Source organism: Kryptolebias marmoratus, linkage group LG24, assembly GCF_001649575.2.
Source record: "Kryptolebias marmoratus isolate JLee-2015 linkage group LG24, ASM164957v2, whole genome shotgun sequence".
Classification (NCBI taxonomy): Eukaryota; Metazoa; Chordata; class Actinopteri; order Cyprinodontiformes; family Rivulidae; genus Kryptolebias; species Kryptolebias marmoratus.
The window spans coordinates 3,678,181-3,703,475 of NC_051453.1; the positions used below are offsets into that span (position 1 = coordinate 3,678,181).

The 25,295-nt window shown below is 36.9% G+C and overlaps 1 protein-coding gene across 4 annotated transcripts in view; it reads left to right on the plus strand.

The window, feature by feature from the left end:
* The window catches only part of lrp8 (low density lipoprotein receptor-related protein 8, apolipoprotein e receptor), a 140,857-nt gene that overhangs the window by 44,543 nt on the left and 71,019 nt on the right, over positions 1 to 25,295 (plus strand). For all 4 annotated transcript variants that reach the window (XM_017420474.3, XM_017420476.3, XM_017420473.3 and 1 more), the window contains exon 3: positions 25,061 to 25,183. In XM_017420474.3, coding sequence (XP_017275963.1) covers positions 25,061 to 25,183 — 123 coding nt within the window. The remainder of the gene's footprint in view (positions 1 to 25,060; positions 25,184 to 25,295) is intronic.

Genomic DNA, 25,295 nt, shown 5'->3' on the forward strand with positions numbered 1-25,295 from the left:
GCATCAACATAAACTTCAGTTTTAGTATTCTTTAATTTCTGGCTTTATTGGCTTACAATAAAATAAATTGAGTTACATTCCCTATTCAGGTCCCTCCAGCGATTGAAGTTATTTGTTTTGGTTTTTTTAAGAGCAGTGGAGCTGCCTTGCTTCTGCACAGGTCGGTGAGGCCATTGCCCAGGTGGTGCCAGGTGCTTCCTGCTGCTCCCTGCAGAAAAAGCAGGATGTGGTGCCATGCCAACCATGTGGTTCCTTCTGACCTGCTAAACTCCCTGTCAAAACCCCAGTAAGATAATCCATTTTAGATCAGTTTTGGTGTAATTAAAAGCAGCTTTGGAGCTATTTGGTGGGGCTCTTTGATTCAGGGGTTTTCATGGATTTGAAATGAATTTGGCTCTCAAAAGTGTTTTTGACTGAACAAGATTTCTGCTGTATTTGACATAAGCTGATATTTGACTCTAACAAGCTTTGCTTTCAGTGGCCGGATGCAGCTTTTTCACAAGATTATCAGAGGCTTTCTGAAAGTCACGTTTCATATAACTAATGCACAGATTCACAAGTTCAACTGATGCTACAATATTTTGACAGATGCATTTTCCCAAAGCAGTTTTCTTAATTACATTCAGCTTCACAAAAACAAACTAGATATAACATATGTAAATACATTAATCACAAACTAAAGTGATTTTGGCGCCATCAGCACTTCTTGTCAAAACATCTGAAAAGTAACAAATAATTATCGGTGTGGCCTATTTAGCTGTTATTTAAATATATTGTTGTATTATTTATACTTCTTTGTTATATTATAGGACCTCTGGTCTAAAAAGACTTCATGTACTTTTGCTAAACTCCTACCAATAGTTATAGATAAGTTTCATTTAAAGACAACTCCATTAACTTATTTATTAGTGCCAATATAAATACAATATTGTTAGACAGGTATACTAACAGTGAGCAGGTGGGTTATTTGTGTCACACTTACTGATGATGCTTTAAGACTTTTGCTTGGCCAAAAGAGATAAGCTAGGTATAAGATGTGAGGTTGATAGTTCCACATCAAAAGGATTCAGTAATCGATAGAATGTTTTTGTCTTTCTTTTCTAATGGGGAAAATAAGGTGTCTTTGGGAATTCTGTTTGATCAAAACTTAGTGAGATTTGTTTTGTTTTTTTTTTTATCTTGAAACACTGTTAAACAACCAAAGGGTCAGGTTGTTCATTAAAACTAAAGAAATTAAATGCTTGAATGCTTTTATGAGTCTCAACTGATCACAATGCTGTTTTAACAAACTTTTTTGAAATTGAGGCTCTTTTTTCAGTTCTTGCTCCAGCCTACTGTTGGTGATTCTTGGTCATCCAGGTTGTGGTGACCTCAAATCCAAGTTGATTTTTTAATTTATTTATTTTTTGTTGTTTTTGAGGTGTCAAGTTTCAACTGTCCAGAACATACACTTCGGTTTTAAATGCAGTTCCCAGTCAGTTTCCTACTAGTTTGCAGCCTTTGTGCATGTGATCAAAACAGCTTTCATGTGGTCCAGGGAGTGAAGACTTTTATGACCCTCAGGAGGGAGAGTAGTGAAAGTGATTAAAGGGAGCAGTTCACTCAGTTTTAAGTTTGGAGCTCTGCACTTTTCAGTTTGAGTTGAGAAAGTTCTTCTGATAAGAAGCAAAACGTCTTAAAAGAGCAAAAAATATTTAGTTCGCCTCTTCCTCTCTGTTTTAACTTTTATGCAAAAATAAAACAAAAACATTCATAAATAGGATTTCTTTCTGGTCACAGCTCAGGAAGAGGACGTTTTTTCTTTAATGATGAGGGGTGGATCTCAAGCTTCTTTACATCTGTTGTTTTGTCATGTGAAAGTGTCCTAATGGGTGAATAAAAACTACCTGGTTGCATTGGTGCAGCATTGTGACACCTGTTTGCATTGGTGTGACTGAATAAAATAGAGCAAATGTAGAGTTTTGATGGAGTCTCCTTCGCTGCATCTCAGTCCAATCTGTGTGAAAGAGGCTACTGTCAAATCCAGCAACCTTTTCTGTCACTCCAGCGTATGCTACTGCAGTTTGGCAGGAGCTGAACTGTCAGTTTTGGAGCAGCATAACTGAAATATTCCTCATTACATTGACTCGTGTATAAGCTATCGTCTCTGAAATGATAAGAACCTAGTTCCATTTATTCTCACTTTGTTGCAATTTGTCAAAATGTCAGCGTAGGCAACATGTCAGTTGTCATAATGCTAACAGCATGGTGGCATTGATTAGCCAATGAACTGATGGACCGCACAGTGCAGCCTAAACTTTAAATGACATTTGGTTTAAATTGTAACAGTATTTAAACGCACAACCCTGTTCTGAATTATTTTAATCTGTCTTAAATGTGAAGTGTTTGGGTGTGTTTTTCTTTGGGATTTGTGTATTTATCTTTGTGTCTCGGCTTCTGTGTGCTTTTGTATTTTGTTTGTGTACAGACATTTTCTGTGTCATTTTGCGTTTCAGTGTATGTTTGCTCCTTCATTGATTTAGAAAGCAAAACAAAGAATTCAAGCTGCTTCGTCAAAGCATCCATGGTACACAGCATTTCCTTTATAGGAGGCAAAAAAATGCCAAGACTGTTTATATTTGAAGAGCAATGGAAGGTGAAAAAGACAAGGCACATTAAAATCCAGGTAAAAAGAACTGTAGTTCATCTCTTTACTTGGTGTGGCTCACACAGTCTCTTCGTTTCCTCTGCTGTTTTATTCAAAAGGTGAACAGAACTTTTATTTTTTCTTCGTACAGTGTCTAACGGGGTAGTTCTTGCTGGCTTTTCTAGATAAACTACTCCCCAGTTTCAATCAGGAGTAATGAGACCATTTGTCTCTCAGGGCTGCATAAGAACAAAGCTTATCTCTGTGTTTGCCATTAGAGGTGCTTATTGCCCAGGAACAGCCTACAACCATTAATACATGTCGCATGGCTATATTACCTATTCACCTCTCTACATTTATTTGCATTTCTGTCCAGAATGGATTGATAGACATGCTAGTCGTCTTGCTCTTCACTTGTTCTTTCCTTAATTTGCTACAAGAACATTTTAAATATTTCACATCACTCAGAGCTTTAGAAGATCATACTTGCACTCCCTGCTGTTTGGAATAGATGTTCCAAACAGATGTTTGATCTACTTCTCTAACTCTCTTGACTTTTTTATTTCCTCTTTTACTCTAATTCCTTTCTCCCATCTTTCATCATTTTTTTTCTTTTTTGTTGAGCAGTCAAGTTCAGCAAAAAAAAAGAAAAAAAAAGGTTCATTATCTTCTCCTCCTGCTGTGCAAATTGCACTGTCACTGTTCCCATCTGATTGGTTAATAACTGCACAGTTCCTGAACTAATGTACCTTCTAACCTTTTCACGAAAACCTTTGATTTTTTGCTGCGCTCATAATTACTGTGAAGACCTGCCATTTTTTTTCACAAGTAGTTCCCATTGACATACAGTATATTATAGTACTTGATCAAATGTCCTTGTTTTCTGTTGTTGGGAATTGAAGCCAGCCAGCATCTGGTTTATAGGAGCTGCTGTGTTGTATTTTTGGGACCAGAGTCTGTGCACCAGGCATGTTGGCCGTTATGTTTTAGTTTATCAAGTGATGACTTTTGAGTTGCATGTAAAGTATCGTTTATGTGCTTTAGCTTTAGCTTTAGTTCAGCGCGGGTCGTTGCAGTCCTCTTGTAGTTTCTCCAGCATCTGAAGCTGCATTCCACACGATTCGTCTGCTCTCCGCTGCCAAAGTGTTGTTGTGTGTTGTGTATGTGTGAGTGTCTCATCTAAATGATGGGGAGGAGGCCTTTATAAAAGGATTTGGCCCATGTTGGGAACAGAAAAGGGGACAGCATTAATCTAAGAGTTCAAGCCTATAGTTGTCACCCTGCGCAGGTTGGGAGGGGTGAGGAGGCCTGGGACGTTGACTTAAAGGCCTCTACTCCGATACAATGAGCACCCTGTGTGTTTGAGGAAACAAAAACAAGGAGTCCACACTTCAACACTACATTCTTTTCTTTGAGTTTTCACTTTTGTATTATTTAATTTTCTCTTCTTTACCTAAAAAAAGTCCCACATTATCAATCTACCTTAGATGCTCCTTTTAATAAAAGCATAATTTCTCATCTGTGGTGTATTCCCAAGCAAAGAGGAGCCGGATACACGGACAGAGAAACAAAATATGCATTTTCAAACATGCAGCAGCTACTGTTTGTTCTGATTCGGTCATGCTTAAGTGCATTGCATTAACATGAAGCACACTGCTGAAAAAAATATGAATAGATGACAAATGACATTTGAGGTCAAGCAGAAACAATTTGCGAGCAGGTCAAAAATGCTAACAGGTAAAATGATGCTAATATGCAAACTGTCAGTTTGAATTTCTTATAGAAGAAAATGTAGTGTTTTTAAATGCTACGTCTTTCCCAATACAGCATCTAAGCAGCAGTATGTGACTCAGCAATGATTAAACAGTCTTTTTATAATCCAAAAAAAAGATTTAGAGTTGAAAATGGTTAGAAATGTCAATGACTCACCTACACTGTGGGGGTATATACTATTTTCATTCACCGTAATGCTTTATAAAAGTGTCATTTCACTTCCTTATGACTGTAGGTCCATACAAAACCTGTCAAAGCTGACATGGAGGTGGAAGTGGTCCCTGCTCACTGCTGCGCACCCAAAAAATCAAAACAAACTGGACTTTCCATACAGTGCTACGTGACCATGCCTTTGATATTTTACAGAAAATGTATAAATATGTGAAAGCAAATAGTGCTGTGCCATTCAATTTTGTTGAGATTTATTTATGATAATAAAATAGTCAATGTCTTATTAGATGGCAGCAATCAGGAATAAAAGAGTAAACAAAATACACAACTGTTCAGTCACTTATTGAGGTAGACTATCTGCATAATTGTATTTTACAACTTAAAAGTGACCAAGAAATAGCAATTTTACCATTTTAGCACCTGTCCTGCGGGTTTATCTTTGATGGTTATTGGAAACAAGATTTAACAGAAAAAGAATTACGACATAAAACACAAAACAAAAAGAAAGTTGCACCATTTATCAAGAGAGACATACTGTTTGACTCATTTATAAATCAAGTAATTCATTTTTATTTTATTTTTTTTGGATAATTTCTTCATTGACTAAAATATTTTTCATTTCAAAAAGCACAGACATCTTTCTGTTTGTTCCGATTTGCTGTTTACATTAAAGCATTGTAATATGAAATCATGATCTCATTTAGCCAGTTGTAGTTGCATGAACATCCAGCTTGTGGGGAACAAAATACAGCTAAGAAATAAATGAGAGTAAAAATGGAAAACAAACAAGAGATGGATCAACTCCAGACTGTCAGTAAAGGGATTATTTCCTTTTCTGTTAAATCAGAAATCCATTTCTGTTTTGCTTTCTTCAGGTTTAGAGGCTCCCTGTGGTTCTCACTCCTCCCAGTAATGCAATTAAGATCCATAAGCTTTTCCCAGGAATGAAAAGAGCTGAAAGAAGGATTGTTCCATGCTTCACTGAAGTTGAAGAAATCTGTGTATGTTCTTGGGTTTGTGAGTGAAGATGGATTGATAGAGGGGTGGAGCGAAGGACGGTAATAACAGGCGTCTCCCAGCCCCCTCTCCATTCAACAATTTCTCACAATCAGACTTGAAGAAAGGCTTTGACCAGTATTTTACCCCCTCAAACACATACACACTCAGTCACTTTGATGGCAGTGAAATCTTTTGTTAAAGAGAGTTAAAATGACTTTTTGATCAAAAATTTTTGTGTTTTGTCTAAACCATCTCAAAGTTACCATTTCTGCTCATTTCCTTTCTGAACTAAAAACTTGATTAAATGAGTTAAACAAGTTTGTTTCTTACAGAACTTCTCACATGTTACTTTCTTGAGTTATTTTTCTTTCTTTTTCTGCTTCAAAGCTGAGCATTCTGCTGCAGGTTTACATGAGTGATGCTCTGGTAATTGAAAGCAAAAGGAGAGGCAATGGGGTCTAATGAGCCACTTTCTCTTAGATCCAGAAGAGCTGAGAAGTAAGGTGGTTTTGTATTATTTAGACACTGCTCTGTCAAGTTCATGTACAGAAAGACAGAATGAACGAATATTTAGATTGTGTCTTTTATTATATATCTAAACTGAAGTCAAGTATCTATCTTTAGTGTGCTTGTTTTCTTGTCTTATGTTTTTGATTCCTGTGTTATTGTTGAAATAATAGATTTATTTTAATCTGTATCAATCTCTATTTTCTTCCCGGGATTAGTTAGTGAGCACACAATGTTAAAATCAAATGTACTTTATTGAAAACTTAGAGGGGAAAAAACAAAATAAACCCAGCTTTGACCATATGTGTCACAGGCTGATGTAGTGCAGTTGTTAATAATGCATTAAAAATCACCACATACAATGTGCAATGGTTTTGTTCAAGAATGCAACTGAAATTCCCTTTATTTTGTTGCTGTTGCTGCATGCTATGCCCCAGTTTTGTGACAAGCAGAACTCTCGGTTGTTTTGTGCCTTTACCATTGGTGTAGGCAGAGTCTAAGCACTGTTAGGGTGCAACTGAGAGGATAATTGGCTTTTTAGAGAACCAGTTTTATGCAGATGCAACGAAGCTAGTGCACAGCATAAAGGTTAGGGTGATATTAGGTTCCATACAAATGAGGACAGGACAATGCATTCTGAGGCACATGTCAAAGCAAACCTTTTCTTTCACCAAAGCAGAGGTAGTGTGTGCCTGCCTGGCTCAGAGCTTTGTGTTCTCTACAGATAAAGATGTTTGTGGACTAAGTAGTTGGAAGGTGATGAGTACTTTTTGGCTGCAGAGAATAAACTTAAATGTTTACATGTGCCATTGGGCATAACATTCATTGACTTACATTTGTATTGTTGATTTGCAACGAAAGGCCTGTGTAACCACTCTTGTAATCAACCAGTTGTCTAAAACGAACAAAGAAGCTGAAGTAATACAAGTTTGTTATTTGCCTCTTAAATGCATTTTTGAACTTTCTCAATTTGCCACCTTAAATACAGTTCTCCAGATCCAAATACTGTTATCAAAAGACTAACACTTTGTAATTTGGTTGCAATTAACCAGTGTCTATGACACTGTAAGTTTATAAGAGCAACTAAAACCTTGGGAGTAACAAGTTCATTAAAAACAAGCAAGAGTTATCAAACTTCATTGAAAATAATTAAAAACTAATTTTAGATGGTTAATCAAGCAATTTAATGGCCATTGAACATTAGTTTAACCCATTATACAATTAATCATTCTTGAAAAGAATCACTAAATCACTAAAAAATTACTAAAAACAAAGAAAGACACAATAATACATGGTTGGTTTTGCTTGTTCTTCATTCTTGTACACATCCACCATTACAATTTCTCCCATTAAGATTGGTTTTTTTCTACCTTTTATGAGAAATGTTCAATAATTCAAACCCTTGCCTTCCATCTTCTCTGCCCCTCAGCTCCTCTCTATATGATTCTAAAATGCTCGACTCCCTGCTGGTGAGCTATGGTGCAGTCTCAGAGTGCCTTTGGTTGTAGTGGGGGAAATCAGCTGTGGCAGAGCTGTAAATTATTCCTCTGGAGGCCTAAAGGGGTTGAGCCTATGCCCGCTTCCGTTCACCATACCTTTATCAAGGCCCAGTCGGCTCCTATGGGCCCCTTATCTGTCAGGTCTGAAAGGCCCCGGTCGGCCAAAATCAAAGACGTGGACCACAAAAAAAGAGGTTATTTAGTGTGCACAGAAGATGGACACAAGGAAAATGGGACAAAGAGAACAAGGAATGGAAGGAGGAAAAAATAACAATTCTGTTGGAAGTATCACAGCCTTATTATGTATTAAAGAACATTAGGGATTCAGTAGCATCCAGCCACAAGAAGAGGGAATTAGTTTACCATCACTTTTGCACTGTAGCAATAAAACAAAATTGGCTAATGCATGTTTTGTTTAAATCATAAGCCTTATTTCAACTGCAGCCATGTTTTTTTTTTTTTTTTTTAATTACAGCTTGTTTAAATTCATTTAACTGGTTACAATTGGATGAGAATGGCAGTTTCAAAGGAAAGCCATTTTGCTCAGTGTTAGAGCTCATATCATATATTCTCACTACAGGTATTTTAAAAATTCATAAAATCAAAACTGTAACCATGACTTGAGAGATCAGAATAAGAATTGTTTTAGTTTTGTCAAAAGAAAAGTCAGTGTGATGCTCGGTTGTTTATGAGGTAACATTGTCAAACATTCTCTGAATTCAGTTCTTCTGTTTTATATCAGTAAAATGAGATTTTTACTACAATTGTTATTAAGCGATTTAAACAGATTAAGATGTTGTTTTCTGTATTTTGATGTTGCACTGATCCTTTAGTTTCAGATTACAGAAACATTTGGGACTTTGTTTTTGCTGTTTGAAATGGTTCATGTTTTTTACTTCTGTTGGTTTGTCCTATTGTCAAAACATTTCCTCTCAACAATTTAGTTCTGTATGACATGTTGAGATGCAACATTTTCCAGCTTCATTCTTTCTTTGGTTTTTATGTGCTGTTTTCCTCAAACATTTATACACCTTTAGATCTCCTCAAGGCATTTAAAGGGAACTCACACACCTTGAAGAAAGTGGGGAGAGTTTCTTTTTGCCTTGCTGTGTCTTGGTTTAAAACTGTGCAGCATTGTAAATGCTGTCTTTAAAGCTTTGTTTACATGGTAGACAGGACTTAGCTGTCTTGTCCCCCTCACCCTCACGGCTTCCTCATCTGAAAGAGGACTTCCTTGCATTCTGATTGCGGGCCTGTCTATTCATACTGACTCTAAAGAATACTAATCAGTAAGGCCTCCTCCATATGCACAGTCCTTTCAGTCAAGTATGGTAAATAGCAGGAGATATATGATCAATTGTTGGCCTTGTACCAATTTTGTTTTGGAACTATTGAAAGCCAGTCTCACAGTGGTGAGTTGGTGGCGTTGGTGATGTGGTGTGTACTGTACATTGCATTGAAGACTGAAACCATACCAGAGTTGTTTTTTAAATCACTACAATTTCATAAAAAAATAATTAAGATGCAAATGCACATAATACAGTAGCATTATGTCAGTTTTGCAAAGTTAAAAAAGTGAAATTATACCAACTGGTAATGAATTTGATTTAAAATTTTCAGTATATATTGTATATTTGTGCTGGAGTTCTGCTCACTCCTTCCTCCTTTGGCTCTAAAAGAAACCATGTAAAGCTTGGATCAGCTTACCAGTTAGCCAAGGTTTTGGGTGGTCAAATGGGTTCAACAAACCCCTCTGGTGCTTGGCAGGAGCTGTACAGAGCGCAGATACTCACCCCAGTCCACAAGGAAGATTAAAAAAAAAACACATCATTGACTGGGATTTATCAAAGAAATCCCCTTTCAGTTATGCTTTTTAAAGGCTATTTTTCAAGTATTCTAATATAGTGAATTTGACATATATTCGGACTTCAACAGAACAAAGAAAGACTGCACTTTATGAAAGATTGTGTGCTTTTCAGACCATCTTCCCCTTAAGTTGACAGCAAAAGGAAAGAGGGATATGACAACAAGAGAATAAAATAAGGTCAGCGCTGCCTGAAAAATTAAATGCGTCTCTTGTAAATGTACAGTTTCCACACGAGGCTGTGCAGCCAGTTTCTGTCTTTATCTTCCTTTCCCACACGGACACACCCCTGCGCCTCACCTGTAGGAGCCTGTGAGATGAGGCTGATCAGGTCTAAATACCCCTCTGGCAGGGATGGCTTTGATGGCTGGTGCCCAGCCTACTTTGAGCTGGGCTCATCACAAGCTTCCCTGTGGGATGCTGAATCAAAAAAACAGCCAGAGGAAAGAAAGCTGAATGTAGAGTGATGTGAGTGTGGGTTAGTGTTGTTTTGGATGCTCAGTGTGTGTGTGTGTGTGTGTGTGCTTACCTTGCTGTTCATCTGAACTGCCAATTTTTATGGTGAAAGAGGACAGAGAATGGGGGTGTTACTGACTGTTCTAGCCAAGCATACAAGATTTTCATTTTGTTCACTGGAAACCGAGTGTGAAACTTTGATGAAGAGCAATTTGCATCTCTGGATAACTATGAAGAGGTTGGCTTTGTTCTGTGCCACAGAAAAGCCAATGCCTGCACACTGCTGCCCCGAAAAACCTGCCCACCCATTCACCAACCAGCACCCTCACTTTACTCTCCCCACTTTGCCCTCCTGGCACCATTTATTTCTACTTCGGCCAGTGGCTATTCTAGCTTTGTGTTGTGTGGCCAGAGCACCTGCTGGGAGTCCTTTCATCAAGCCTCCCCATGGTCTTAAAAGTGACCCCTCCATGCATAACCTCTGTGCACACAAACTCTGTGTCAAACAGACAGATGCTAACATGTGAGGAAATGTTCAAAACACAATTAGGCTTTCAACTAACTGTCCATGGATGGAGATGTGTAAACGGTTTAATACAACCTCCCTTTGGTAGTTCAAAGGTACATATTACATCTCTTTGTAAATTTTTGCCTATTTTGTGTAAAAGAAATGACAGTTTTTCCTTGTCATGTTTAATAAAACTAAACAAACAATTCTCTGTGGGTGCCCAGAAAAACGGTTAATGAAGAGGGATGGCGTGAGAGATGGTGGTACAAGAAAGAAGACTGGGTGGTTTGGGATTTAAGTGTGTGTGTGTGTGTGTGTGTGGTAATGGGGCTAAGAGGCGAGTGTCTGGTTTGTATTTGTATTCCGGTGGACAGGGGTATCCGTGGATACACCTAGGTGACTGAGAAGCATGCAGAAGGAAGAAGCTAGGGAGCAGTTATTTCTCCAACGTGCTCCTGATACCCACGATGATTAAAAAGGGCCTCACAGTGCGAGGTAACTTTAGGTCATTACCATTCAAAAAAATTCCAGCTGCATCCTTAATGATTTATTTTATGTAATTGGTACGTAACTCCATTGTTAACAGTTTTTCTGATTCAGATGGTTTAGCTTGTAGCTACAAGCCAGACGTTAACTACACGTTTTGCTATCAAATTTATTATTAAATGTTGTCCTCGTCTACATGTTAGACATTCTGTGACACAGACTTAACTTGAATTTGACTTGAAATCTGATTTTTTAATAGTGCAGGTGTAAAAGCCAGATTTAGAATTAGCTTTATGTTTGTTGAATGGATAAGAATTATAGTTGGTAGAAAACCATAGCTGAAAATCCATATGCTAACAAGCTAATGTTTTCTCAACAAAGCAGTTTTTATTTTTTTTACTTTTTGTTTGACATTACTGTTTTTGTCATTTATTTTATTGATTGAGAAATATATTTTTTTCCTATTTAAATAGAATTTTTAGTTTTGTCATTAGAAGGTATGTAAGGATCATGCAGGGTGAACACATGTTGGATCGGGGTTTTCAGAACAGCAGAAACAATTAAAAGAAGCAAAATCCTGTTAATGTAAAGAAAAGAAATAAAAAACATCCAGGCACTCAAATACTGACATAATGTCATGTTGAAAAAACTGATAATAATGCTTAACACTCTGACATTTATACAGATAATAATGATTTAACTATGTAAAATGTTTTTAAACAAGGTTTATATTTATATAGATTATTTGTATAAAGACCACTAAAAGTAAATAGCTCCCCATTGGGACCAACTGGGTTTATCAAGTTGATGACTGCTTAACGTGAAATGAAAAGATAACCCACTAAATCTGCTCAACTATAGTTGTCCTTTTATGTTCCGTGTAAGATCCATCTGACGTACCGCTGTACAGGTATAAATGTTTGTTTGAAAGTGCTGTGTATAATATAATAGAATAATCTAAAATTTCCCAATCTTTAAAAAACTTAAAGCCTTCTTCAAGTTGAACTTAAGCCAGAGTAAAAAAAAGTACCATGGTGGTGAACATTTTAATCCATCATTTGTTGATACGTATTGGAATTTGGATTAATTGACTACACATTACTCTGTTTAAAATGAGGCTGTAATGAGATTATAACAGACAAGCTCCGTTGGCCATCTTACAGAGTATGATGATTCATAAGCTGCAACAAAGGCGGCGCCAAACGATTTCAGCACCTCCCTCTTTGTCCTCTTCCCTAATATTCTCACATCAGGCAGCTTTGCAGACCAATGAAAAGAACCCAATCATTGTTTAACTTCATTCATGTGGGTGAGGATGATGGGACATGTTGGCCTTTAAGGGATTAGCTGGGAAAACATGATTACTTTGACAGTGTAAACCTGCTTCAGGCAGAGTTGGAGCTTTAAAGAGGAGGTTCCCTCATTAGTGAGTCACAGCAGCAGCTGAGCTACCTTTGGCCTTTTTACAGACTGATGTTCACTTTTCTCATAAAAAAAAACTAGTGCAGATGTAAAAAAAAAGATTTCAAATATGATTTACGTAGAAACCAAATTAAAACTAATAAAACAATCATTATTGCTTAGTGAGATAAAAACCCAAGTTTTTGATGAGAAAATGCTCTCAACAAATCTTGGACATTAAACTCTTGTCTTCAGATTATAAATGAATTGTATATTAGTAATTTTTTTGTGTTTAGGTCATAGTAGTTTTAGCAAATTGCTTTACAAGGACAAAATTAGCGTGAAACCTTTCTATAGACACATCATTTAAACCTAAAATATTCTACTTCATTATCAGTTTGAGACATTTTGTCCAACTGAACCTTTCCCTGGTAGGAATTTACTTTCTTCTCCATTTACAATCCAATATTAATTCTTATTTTAATATTTATTTGTTTATTTTAGACAAACAAAGCAGACAAAGAAAAAGACAATTGGCCATTTGCCAGTGAGGAAGGGGCGGGTGCACAGACGTGTTTGAGGCAGGCGAGAATGGTGGAGAAGAAGAACAGATAAGTACCGTGCAATGAAAGAGTGTCTCGGGGAAAACAAAAGAAAAGAGGCGGCGTGCTTTACGGTGTTTTGTTTTGCTCAGAGAGCAGCAGAACACAGAGAGGGGTGGAGTTAATGCCCCCCACCACCATACACACACACACACACACACACACAGACACTCCTCCCCCCCACAAGAAAAAAAAAATCACCTACCGCCATCATTTGCTCGAAGCAATCAATATATCAGTTTGGAACCACGTTCCTCTGTTTTAGCATGACGGACAAAGACTGAATACATACAACTTAACATACATGCACACAGCTGTACCACCCGGTGACCTTTTTGAGGGTCTTTGTTGTTTTCAAGCAGCAAAGATTTGTAATTGAAATGATTTTCCTTTTTTCCTGTCAGCAGCAGTTGGGATTTGTCCTCCTTTTTTGTCAGTGGATGCTCTGCAGGCTTTATTGGAATCCCCGACGTTCCCCTCTTCCTCCCCTTCTCCTGGTCCCCGGCCACTCCCTTTGGCGAGCGCTGATTTTTGATAATAAGCCCAGTAGTAATTGTCATGTGGCTCTACCAGCAGTGCACAGCATGTGTGCTGGTTAGGGACTTGAATGGTGATGGAGGAAGTGCGGGACTTAAAGAAGGGAATTACTAGGCCCACAGTGAGTGTCAATTCATACAACCAGCGGGAATGTTGTTTGCTAATATAAAGCTTTTCTTTCTGTTTTGAAAAGGGGTGCTTAAACGTTGCCTGTTTCTGCTTGTCAGTCAGACACTTATCAGAAGAATAATTACAGATCAGATATTCTGAATTTTAATTTTGCTCCTTGGGCTGGCACATGCATGGGGGTTTGTATGTGCAATGTGTGATTGCCACAGATTTGTAGTTGAAAATTTAATTACTGTAGTCATAAAGGTTGTGAATCATTTAACAAGTCTGCATTGATGAAAGTGACTAGTAAACGAATCATTCATTATTAGATTAATAGTTTGTCAATTAACATGTAAACATGTGTTGTGTTCAAGAAGTTGTATTGAATATTTACGTCTCTTCTTGATGTGTTGAAATGCGCACACAGCCACACGTTGTTGTGCATTTTCTGTTTGTGTGTACAGAGGTAGTCACAAAGGGGCTGGGCAAACTATGCCCCCTCCCCCATGTTTCACAAAGGTTTTATGGCCCCAGTGGGGTGTTTGATTTTGTGTGTGCATGAATAAATGATAGTTCTATGTATGTCTGTGTATAGTACAAGATGTATGTTAAGGTTATGTTGCTTTTTGAAACGTTTTTTTTGTCTTTTTTAGTGTTAAAATTTTATTTTATTTCTGCAGAACAACTGAAGCATCCACACACTACACATCTCATGGGGCAGAATAAAAATTAAAATGCCAAGAAGCATTTTGTGTGTTGTGTTTTGTTTCAGAGATATGCAATCATTAATTTGTGATACAATTATAATATCATATGCACTCCATAATAAAAACAATCGAAACATGTGCAGTAACCTGTAGTTACATGCAGCCTCTCCAACAGATTGGTGATGAATTCAAAGCCAGTATTGTTTTAGCAGGTTAAAGGATTTATAGTTGATATCATTAAAACAATGACCCTGTCTAGGAAATCGAGCGTCTGATAGTCTGATGAGATTAGACTGTTAGGATAAGACATGGGGGAGGAGAGATTTTATGTGTGAGTGTATGAGTGCAGGTATGTGTGTGTGTGAGTAAAAGTGCTCCTATCGGTGTCTGAGTGTTTAATAAATCAATGCGGGTCGAGTCTGAGAGCCGAATGTCACCCAGATGGTCTGTTGTTAAGGGGATTTGTAGCGTGTGAGTGTTTGTAGTGTTGTGGTAGTGGACAGTAAGGCAGCAGTGAGGTCTCACTGTGCATATGTCATTTCTAATGAGCAGCACCAAGGCAGAAAGAAATGAGCTAATCATTTTAAGTACAAACCCCCCACCAGGTTCCTTTTACCTTTTTTCTTGTAATGAACAGAATCTGTATAAAGTGATAACCCGGACTGCAGTGGTGCTTTGAGAATTTGTTTGACATAATCATTTGAAGGACTGATGAGCTTCATGGTACAAAAGCAAAACCAAGACCGGCCCTGCTTGTTTGTTCCTCACCACGTGCTTCCACAATAGCCCCCTTTGTACTGCGACTTAATTAGCAGTCTCTGAAGCTACACCAGTGCAGTGTACAGGGGCGCTGCTTTCCGAGAGCATTGCTCATGGTGGTTTGTCAATTATTTTGACACATGATATTAAAAAAAAAGATAATTAAGAATAGTTTGAGGCATAGAACATGATAAGTGAGAAGTGATCCACATGTTAAAAGTAACAATCAATTTGTGGGCGGATAAAAAAATGGATGAGTGGATTTATCTACTTGTACCTAATTGTTGGTAGAACATAATAAATATTTGTTGATCCAACAGTTGTTTCTGAAATTATTACCTGTGCTGTTTGTGTATGTCAGTGTTTAAAAACCCCAGAAAGTGTGAGATGTGCAGGTTTTGTAAAGAAAGATAGTATATGTATGCAAAACTGGAATATAAAAGTAGAATAATGGCAGAGCCAGACATCTTTCATTTATGGTAATCAAGTCCAATCCATTAGAACCAATTTTATCCTGCTTTTTATCATTAGTCATTACTGTGCCTTTGTAGCTTTATTTCTTCTGTTTTGTTTTTGGTCCCTCTTTACTTTTCAGCAGATTTATAAAGATCTAATGCTTTATTTATGAAAGGGAGACCTATAACTGGGGAGCCAGGATTGAACAGGATTTGTGGGATCATGGGTTTTGATGTGTGACTGACGCAGAAATTGTTGTTCAGGGATTTAAGTCTGTGAATGTCGAAATAACACAGAATCAAGGTGACATAATGTAACATCGCTGAAATCTATATTTTTTTCATTTTATTCAACCAAATGGAACAAAAATAAAACCCTGAATCCTTTAAAACTGGAGGTCAATTGTAGTAAAATTCCAATCTATTGTATTAATAGTAGCATGAAGACATAACCAAAATTTGCCAATATGTCTTATCCATACAGATGGGACCCAACAGTGCTAAGTGGTTGAATTAAAATGAACTGGGCTTTTTTCCTTTATTCTTGACGACATTTTACCTCATTCAAAAGACTTCTACGGTTTGAAATGACTGACAGACTTTAGGTGATGTTGGAACAAATTGGTGTCATTGAAGTCTCTTGGAGATCACCTTATTTAAGGTACAAATGGTTGTGAAATCACTTGGGGAGGAAAGTCAAAACTGCACTGTAGATTTCCAATAAGTGATGTGAGGTCACCTCCCATATGCTGTGTTGGTTTTTCCAGTTTAATGCGGGTGGCAGGCAACATCACACAACAGTGAATTCAATCTTTTGGCTGATATTCACTGATTCAGTAAAACAATCCATTGAACAATTCATATAAAATCTGATATTGAATTTCACGTTCCCATTGTTCTAAGGGTCTTTGAAAAAAAAAGATTGGCATAATTAATAATGTCAAACATGCAACAGCAGACAGAAAAATCCAATAGGGCATTGGGAAATTACACTGTAATTTCAGAGTACAAATATTTGGCCAAGGTGTCTGGCAAACATGGTCGACTCCAAAAGTGTGTTTTTAATAATCGTCTTCTGTGTGAGCAAAGACACAGCAGGTCACAAGGCAAACATATACAGTCCCCCTGTGTTTCCTGTCACAATTATTTACATGTATGCATTTGTTCACAATTAACTGATGCTTTTTTATTTCCTCTACATCTTAAAACTTGTGCTCTGATCTTCATTACTATTCTGCAGAACAGCATTTTATTAACTTCCCTTAATTTTAAATCTCATCCTAAACCTTCATCTGTCTTCTGAAGCTTGAAACAGAGAATGAGCTGCAACTTATTTTTCTAAAATAAGTAAACAGAAGTAGACTTAACAGAGGTATAAACAAATTAATCATCACATAATCGCAAAAAGATGCACAAAAGAGGGATTAACCTCTGAGAAGTAGTTGTATATGAACGGCAACTGCACAGGTGTTTCTTTCTCAAAGCATCTCCGTCACCTTGATGTGATTTCATTCTGTTCTTGAATTAGTCTGTTTTGAAATCATCTGCATATGAATAATGTTTGCTATGTTCCACTCTGTTTTTGCACAGCTCTCATTTGTTTCTCATGTATAAAGCCAGCATTTAACCAGATTGTCATTGTTGGAAACTAGTTTGTGATGCCAAATTACGAGCAAATAAGGACATTTTCAGTTGCAGTCTCACTGAATTCTGAATTGTGTTTGCAACCAAGCGTCCAGTGACTTGTACGGCCTTGTTTTGCACTGCCAAATTTTGAAAACCACTGCCTATTTTTGGGTGCAAATTTGAATTTGCCTTCATCTCTCCACTAAGTTGCACATACGACCTCCACTCTCTCTCCAGTCAGGCTGTGGTCTTCTCTTCATCTCAGTCCATCAGCTTCCTCCTGCTGTCATCTACTCTTTCTCGACTGTCAACTGGTGTTTTTTGACCTTCAGTGATGTCTCCTTCCTTTTGGGGCTCATGTCATGCTTATCATGGAGTCATTATTTACCTATTTCCTTCAAGTATTGTAAGAAGTTCATCTGTGCATTCAAACTTTATGACTTACGTTGTTTATTTCAGGTCCCATTTTATCTTTTATGATGTATTCCTGACATCTTTTTTCATAAAATGTTCCAAAGCATGTTTATTTTAACTTTGGGGAACTTGCAGAGTTCTCAAGAAAACATCATCATAGGGTAGTTTTACAGAGATGAACTTAACAATTGCCAATTTAAATATCAAGCAATGTAATTAAATAAAAATTCACGGACTTAAACCTTTTTCCAAAAGCAGAGCCATCTGGGGTTTTTGCATCATTTTTTTCTTACATTTAAGACCCCTTGATGTTGCTTTTTACCTCATCTTCAATGAATATATAAAAGTTTATAAGGTTTCCTGCATCTCTTTTATCTTTCTCTTCACTGGTCTTCAGGGTCCTTCTTTACAAGGTGATTTAACCATCACCCAGATATTGCCAGGTTCTACTCACCTCTGGTGCACACCATGAATGGTTTCCTTGTTTTTGTTTCATAAATCTGGGTTCCACTTCCTAGCCTTGAGACCTGGTTCTCCTGCATCCAAAGAAGGGGATCATAAAATGGTAACAAGCTTCTTTGAACCTGCAGGGGGTATTTGATGTGCAGTGAGGAGCACAGTGTATTGTGGATTTGATCTGGTTGTCTGGATTTTAGCTCTGTGAGTTTGCTTCACTCCTCTAACCTTTGTAGTGGGTACTTCAGAGTCTCACAGCCACACATAAAAATGTCGATATTAATTCACTTTCATAGATTATTGGTTTTCACTTCATACTCATATGAGTTTCAGTCATTCCTTTTTAATAATATTAGATGGACGGGCTTGATGCCAGTTTCTAAAGCTAGAGATGGGACTGGTGAGCTATGAAGTATTTGTGAAACTTTGTTTCTCAATTATAAAAGATTATCAGCTGTTTGTTGCACTTTTTTTCTCCCAAACAGTTAGAATGTGAATAAAGTGTTGTTTCCTCTGGCACTGGATGCATTGCTCTCTGCCTTTTGTAGCTGGTATTTGACCAAGTTGTGTAAATCAAAAAGCAGTAAAGTTCAAACTTATTACACAAAAACAAAATACTTCTTCCAATCCCTTCCTGCAGATTTTTACTCTCTGCACAATATTGCTGTCTCTATCTGATTATTGGGGAATTCAGCAGGCCTTTAATTTCCTCTAAAGACCAACATTATTCTTGTCTACTTTACGCCATCACACTTTATGTTCTCCACCCCCCTGCATTTGTGGTTTAACCTCTGCTTGTTGATTAAAAGCCTGTTTCCTTCTCCTGACGCGCTCGTGTTCCCTGGCTCTTTAGCCCATCACAACAGTGTGGAGGATCATCCATTTCCTCTCCTTTTTTCTCCTACTTTTATCCACTACATTTTCTCTTTTGCTCTACTTTGTCTCATTTTTTCTCTTTTCACTTGTTAGCTGTTTTAGTGTTTGGTTCCTCATGCTTGTTTACAGCCAAAGAAATACTGAAGAGTTTTCTTCTTTTTGTGCTGGTCGTCTCAGAGGTATTGTGTTTGCAGGAAGTGTTTGTACTTTCTCTGCCGGACATACAGTTAATCTTTTACTAGCACTTCTAAAGACAACACAGATATATTTTTTCTCAGCATAAATGGTAAAAATTGTCAAGGGGAGCAAAGTTTAGTGAAATATTTATTAACGTAAAAAATCAAAACTTAAAAGACTGAGTTACCTCAAATTTTATGCTTAAGCTTTTTAATTTATTACTTTGTCTGTTTTGTCTTTGCTTTTTATTGTCTGACTTAAAATGCTTATTTTGTTTGCTTTGAAGAGCATGAATAGATACTGCTCCCTCTGCATAAAGAATTAAAAACAACATCACTGCAGCACAGGTTGTGTATTTTACATCTTTGTAAGTAAATCAACATGTCAGGAACTGGAGTCAACAGACCATAATTAGAGGCGACAGGATCTTCCCTCAGCTGGTAATGTACTGGTTGGTGTTTTATTCACCTTTCTTTTTGGCTCTTTGTGTGTATGTGTGTGTATAATGGAATGGAGAAATCGAATGACTTCAAGGCAGGAGATGACCTTTACCTGTTCTCTTGTCGAACCACGCCGTTCCAAATCATGTCGTCAGTAATATGTGGAAGAGAATCCAAATCGGTGTGAAGCTTGTGTGGTCAGAAGACACAACATGAACATCAGCACTTCAGTCACTCATTGATCATGGGAGGTTTCAGAGACTTCAGCTGAATGCCTGCAGTGGATTAACACAAAGGGTGGCTGCTTTAGCATCTTGCTCATTTTTTTTTTCTAAATTCAGTTGCATTTTCACACTAAAATCATCCTGTTGTCCACTGCAGTGAAAATAAAAATATGTCAAAAAAAGGTGAGTTTTTTAGGCTCAAATAGATAGAAAATCACACAAAAAAGTAATTGAAAGCCTTTTTTTAAGTTTTTTTAAGTCATTATTTTTGTAGTTTAGCTTTTTGTGTCAATTTAGAGATGCAACATTTAAAGTGTGTGGATCCTTCTGGACTGCTATCTGAAAAAAATGTAGTACAGAAGTTTCACTAGTTTCTTGTCAACATATTTAGTGATATTAACATTATTATGGCAGCTCGTTACTCATTCCTGAGCTCTACAAAGTTATAAGGAGTGCTTATTCAAAGTAGGCAATATAAATTTAGATTCTAAAACTGTAGCTTATTAGTATGCTTTTAGCTAAATGTGACACTTACACTATATTAAAAAAAAAAGTTTATTGGTCAGTTTTATTAGGTGGCAGCGATGTGCAGACTCCTGAAGAGTTACAAGTTTAATAAATATTAAATTTTTATGAAGTTATACTTTCCCCTCCAAAAAAAATTAGTAAAAACACATTAATTCCTAGAATATTTGGCTGTGGACACCTTGGCTGCCTAAAAAAATTGAAAAGAAAATAATATTCGTATGTGTGTCATGCATAAGCACAGACGTTTATTGTTAAGGGATAGTTCTTTCACACCAGTATGATATTTTTGATAAATGTTTGTTTTATAAGCAGAAAAACAATATAAAATGGCCCTTTTCTTCATACTGTCCTGTGACTGATGCCACCGTTCATAAGGTACTAACTATTAATAACAGTTTGACAAAACCATGCTTCAAAAATGGTCAGACTGTTTCTTTAAAGTTTATATTCTATAAATGGAATTTTACCCTTTTTATTGTAGCATTACATTTGAGCTTGTAAACAGTGTTTTCACTGCAGAGGAATCTTAAAGAATGGCAATCATTGATAATTATTAATTCAAAATTTTGGATGCCTAAAACATGTCATGGCTCCTGAAAATCTTTATCTAATGATTAAAAACATTTTTTTTTTATCTTTTGAAAGTGATTATGGTAGAAACAGTGTCCTTAGATGTATCTAAAATCAAAAAATGATGTGGAAGCCAGAGCCATCAGATGTGTAGCAGAATCCAATTATGATAATGAAGCACCTCTAACTGCATTATCCCTTTCTTGTGCCAGATAAATAGATGAGTAAGTTAAGAAAAATGCCAGTGAATTAGCATACGCCTGTCAGTTAAGTTTATTCTAAAGAAAAATCTCAACAAACTTAAATGACATTGCAGATTAGTTACTAGAAAGAAAAAAAAAGCGTATTACTGTCTGTTAAACATAAAGTCTGGTAAAAGCCTAGATAAACTGCATGGAAAGTAGAATGATAAAGGAGAACTGAGCATTTGACGGTGCAATTTAAAAGTGAAGAAAGTTATTGATGGCTCAATATTGTTGATAAAATTCCCCAGAAGCTACTCTGGTGTGTCTGCTTTCAAACATAAATATTCATCACTTTTTCCATCAAGAGACAAGGAACCAAAATGAAATGTTGTGTTTCCACTCGAGGTGGAAGGGATAGATGGTAGGTATGGGTTTGTGTATTTGTATAATGCATTTATACTTTCTTTCTTTTCCACATTCACTCTCACACTTCATAAGCCACACTCGGGCTGTTCCATATGGATGGCGCTCGTAGATGACAGTTCGTAGCGCATCAGAATTCAAATGTAAGCAGTTGTTTGTGTGCATCAGCAACTTTTAGGAGGCGTGGCAAAATGCGTTCAGACTTTTTACTTAGTAGTTTGAACGCTGTTCTGTGATTTTTAGAATTATTAATCTAGTTATACAGATATGTCCCTGATAGTACAGTTACTTCAGACAAAATAGGTTGCACTATGTATCTAAACATGATAAAGTAATTAATAATTTTAAAAAAATCATTTTTGATGTATTTCGTCAACTGATTAACTTTTTGAGTAAATCAACACAACCAACACAAAAATGGCTTTAGTTTCCACGATAAATAATGTAGTGAAGTCAATTGAACTAAAGAAAGTATTTCAAACTTTTAGGTTTGTAATTTTGTGTTTTGAATAATTAAACACGTCTCATTAACATTTCAATTTCTCCAAAAGATTACCCTGATTACATGAGCTTCAAATCATTTTGCTCCCATTCTTGTTTTTTTTGCTAACTCTTTGTATTGCAGTGTTTTAGTTTTCTGTGTTATCTATTCAAAGGTTAATTAAATGCACGTTTTAGTTTTCATAGAAAAAAAACAGCTTTTCGGTGGTTTCCTCTCTCAGATTAAGAAGGGGCCAAGGTGAATCGTATCATGTTCTGTTTTGTCCTCATGATAAAAGAAATTAATAGAAGAGTGGTTAGAAATTGATAGGTTTACACTTGCTGGCTTTTTTATTTTAATTAATCTTTGTGAGTATAATACTGTGTCAGAAGCCTATCGGTCACCTTCACTGTCTTGTGCCTTCCTCTGGATTTGGAAAAGATTGAGATGACCCACCACAATGGATAAAATATGAAGGTGAAGGAAAATCCTAATTTATGGAAATCTGACATGTTTTATTATCATTCAACAGTGGCCTTTAGATTCTTTATTCCTGGACAGGTATTTTGTGTGTGTTTGGTAAAAAAGTCTGTTATCTGGCTGTAAGCAGAGATGCAGGAAAAGATGAGAAACTGGGGGCATTCTAGAAAAGATAGGATTTATACTAACATACCGGCAGGTATGAAGGGGATTTATGTGATCCTTTGTGAAGACTGATGCCATTACACGAGACCTCACCTCGACAGCCCTTTTTCATTTTCACCTTTCGTTTCTGTACACCTATTCTTTCCTTCCTGCTCTTTCTATTTACCTTTGTCTGTGGCTCTGACTACATAGTGAATCCCTCGAGATTTGCTTCTGATTTGTTCTAGGGCTACACCTTCTTCTATTCTGTCTCTCTCATGTCTTGAGCCACCACCCCCCACCCCAACACACACACACACACCTTTTTATCCTCTTTACTCAAAATCAATAGTGTGTGTTGGTGACTGTGTGGACACGCGGTTGTCTGTTATTTATTACTGCTGCTAGACTGTAAGTAAAATTTTATATACATATACAAAGCATTGGTCTCGGGAGCTGAGATGATGTCAGTTTTCATAGCTTGTAGTTCATTATTATGGCTCCCAGTTGTGCTGTCAGTCAGACGGCACCATGGGACGTCACCGCCTGTACACATAAACTACAAGCTAATAAGCGCTCCCTGTACCAACTATTGAAAGTAGTGGACGGGCTGCACCAAATCATTGTCATTCATTAGTTTGAAACAGTGCTGTGATATATCACTGCATTTTTCTTTTTTTCTGAAGTAACACATTTGAGATAAACCTTACTAGAACCACACACAGTGCAGGGGGGTTAACTACCAACCAGTAGTTAGTAAGATTCACTAAGTAATTTTTTCCATGCCACCAGAAGCGATAATGTTTTTGTCTGTGTGTGTGCTTGTTTGTCTGTAGTGTTAGTAAAATATCTCATGAACCACTTGACAGAACTTAATGAAACAATCATTAAATTAAAATCTACCAATGATTAAGATTTGAAGCCAACCCATCTCAAGATGACCGCCACAGCCAACTGACCTTAAAAACCACAAAAAGGCAATAATTCAGTCAATTTTACAAATGTTGAGATAAAATACTGCTGGTGTGGTTGTAGCTGAGAGTCCACAACAGATGCTCAAAGTGCTGTTCATATGTCTTGGAAAGCAGAGGGCGATATACATTTCTTCAAGAAACACCTTTAGTTCAAGATTTATTTACTCCACTTCCATGAAGTCTTATTCTTCAACCCGTAGTATATTTTTAGCTGAGCTAAGTACCTGAGGTACCTGGCTCACGTGAGAGAAAATGGAACAACACTCACTCTTTCTGTTTGCCAGAAGAAAACCACTGAAGCAAACACCACTACACACACGTATACACACCTTGTTGCCATTTGTCAGCTTGCCTCTCCATATTTCATCTCTGCGAAGCGTTACTAACACAGCGAGCGAGTGCTTTCTCTTGTTCTGTGGCTCTCACTGTCAAGCATAGGGATTTTTTTTAACTCCTACATGGCAGATCCAAGTGCTTCAATTTTCTCCTTGCTTGGAGAAATTGACTACGCAAAACCTTTGAAGCCCTCAGGTCATTAGAAAGTGAATGTGGCTTGTACAGTAATGCACAATGTAGCCTTCTTTTTAATGCGTACAGGAGAACATTACAGAAGGAGTTGGAATTAATGTTCCAATATCTATTTTTTCTCTAGATCCTTCAGGATATGTACTTTTTTATATATTCTACATATGAGTCTCTTTTAGAATAAGCAAATATCTAGCTTACTTTCTGTTGAATAATTTACTATCTTTAGTTAAAAACACAGAGATTAAGGTATACAATCTGACTTTATGTACTCCTAAAGTGTAGAAATTCAAAAGAGTCCAACCTTTGTGTTTTAATTTAAAGTTAGTTTGCAGCATTATTGTAACATCCAGTGGTTTTCTGAGGTCATAGTTTATACATTTAGGTTGTAAATCCACTTTTGGTCATATCTTTCCACAAAGTCTAAAGACCCTTTCTTCTAAATAATATATACTATCATGATTTAAATTGTGAACATCTCACAATGCATTCTGCACACCTGGGGCCTGTTCACATTTATAAAAAAAGGAAATGCATGCAGAACACACACATAGGATGGCTTTGTGGTAAAGATGAACGCTTTCATGGGGTTTTACCAGACTTATAGTATAGTTCTGATCCACAAAGTCAGACTAAAAACAGAAGCATCATCAAAGCCTGCTCTATTAGGCTCCCCTCATCCTCCGCTTTTTTTCAAAAAGCTTCTCTTAAACACAAGAAGAGAGAAACCAGCCAGCTGCTTCAAAACACCTGCTCAGTGTAAAATTAAAATTGAACTAGAAAACTGGTTTGAAACTGAAACTTCAAAATTGTTTTTGATTTAAGTTGATTTATAATGCCATAGTCTTAATGGGTTATACAATTTCTTGCAGTATTTCCTCATGATTTATTCTCTTTTCATATGTTTTTGAGTTTACTTGACAGTATGTAGTTTTCTTTGAATGTTATATTTAGTCACTAAGTAGATAGCTGCTGTGAATATAATTAATTTTGTTAATCATCAAAACCAACACAGAGTAGTAATAAACATTTTGTCAATAAAGGTTTCTTTCTTTTCATTTCTTCCCTCTCTACAGGAAAGCAGACCTGCGCGGCCACAGACTTCACCTGCAACAACGGACAGTGCCTTCCTGCTAGGTGGCGCTGTGATGGAGAAGCAGAGTGCGTGGATGGTTCTGATGAGAGTGATGCTATCTGCAGTAAGTTACAGTGCAGACACACTGCACGACAGACATGTTGACAAAGAGTGCTGCAAAAGCAAACACCAAAACAATGTCAGAGAAAGCCAGGAACACACCAGCGTACTCACAT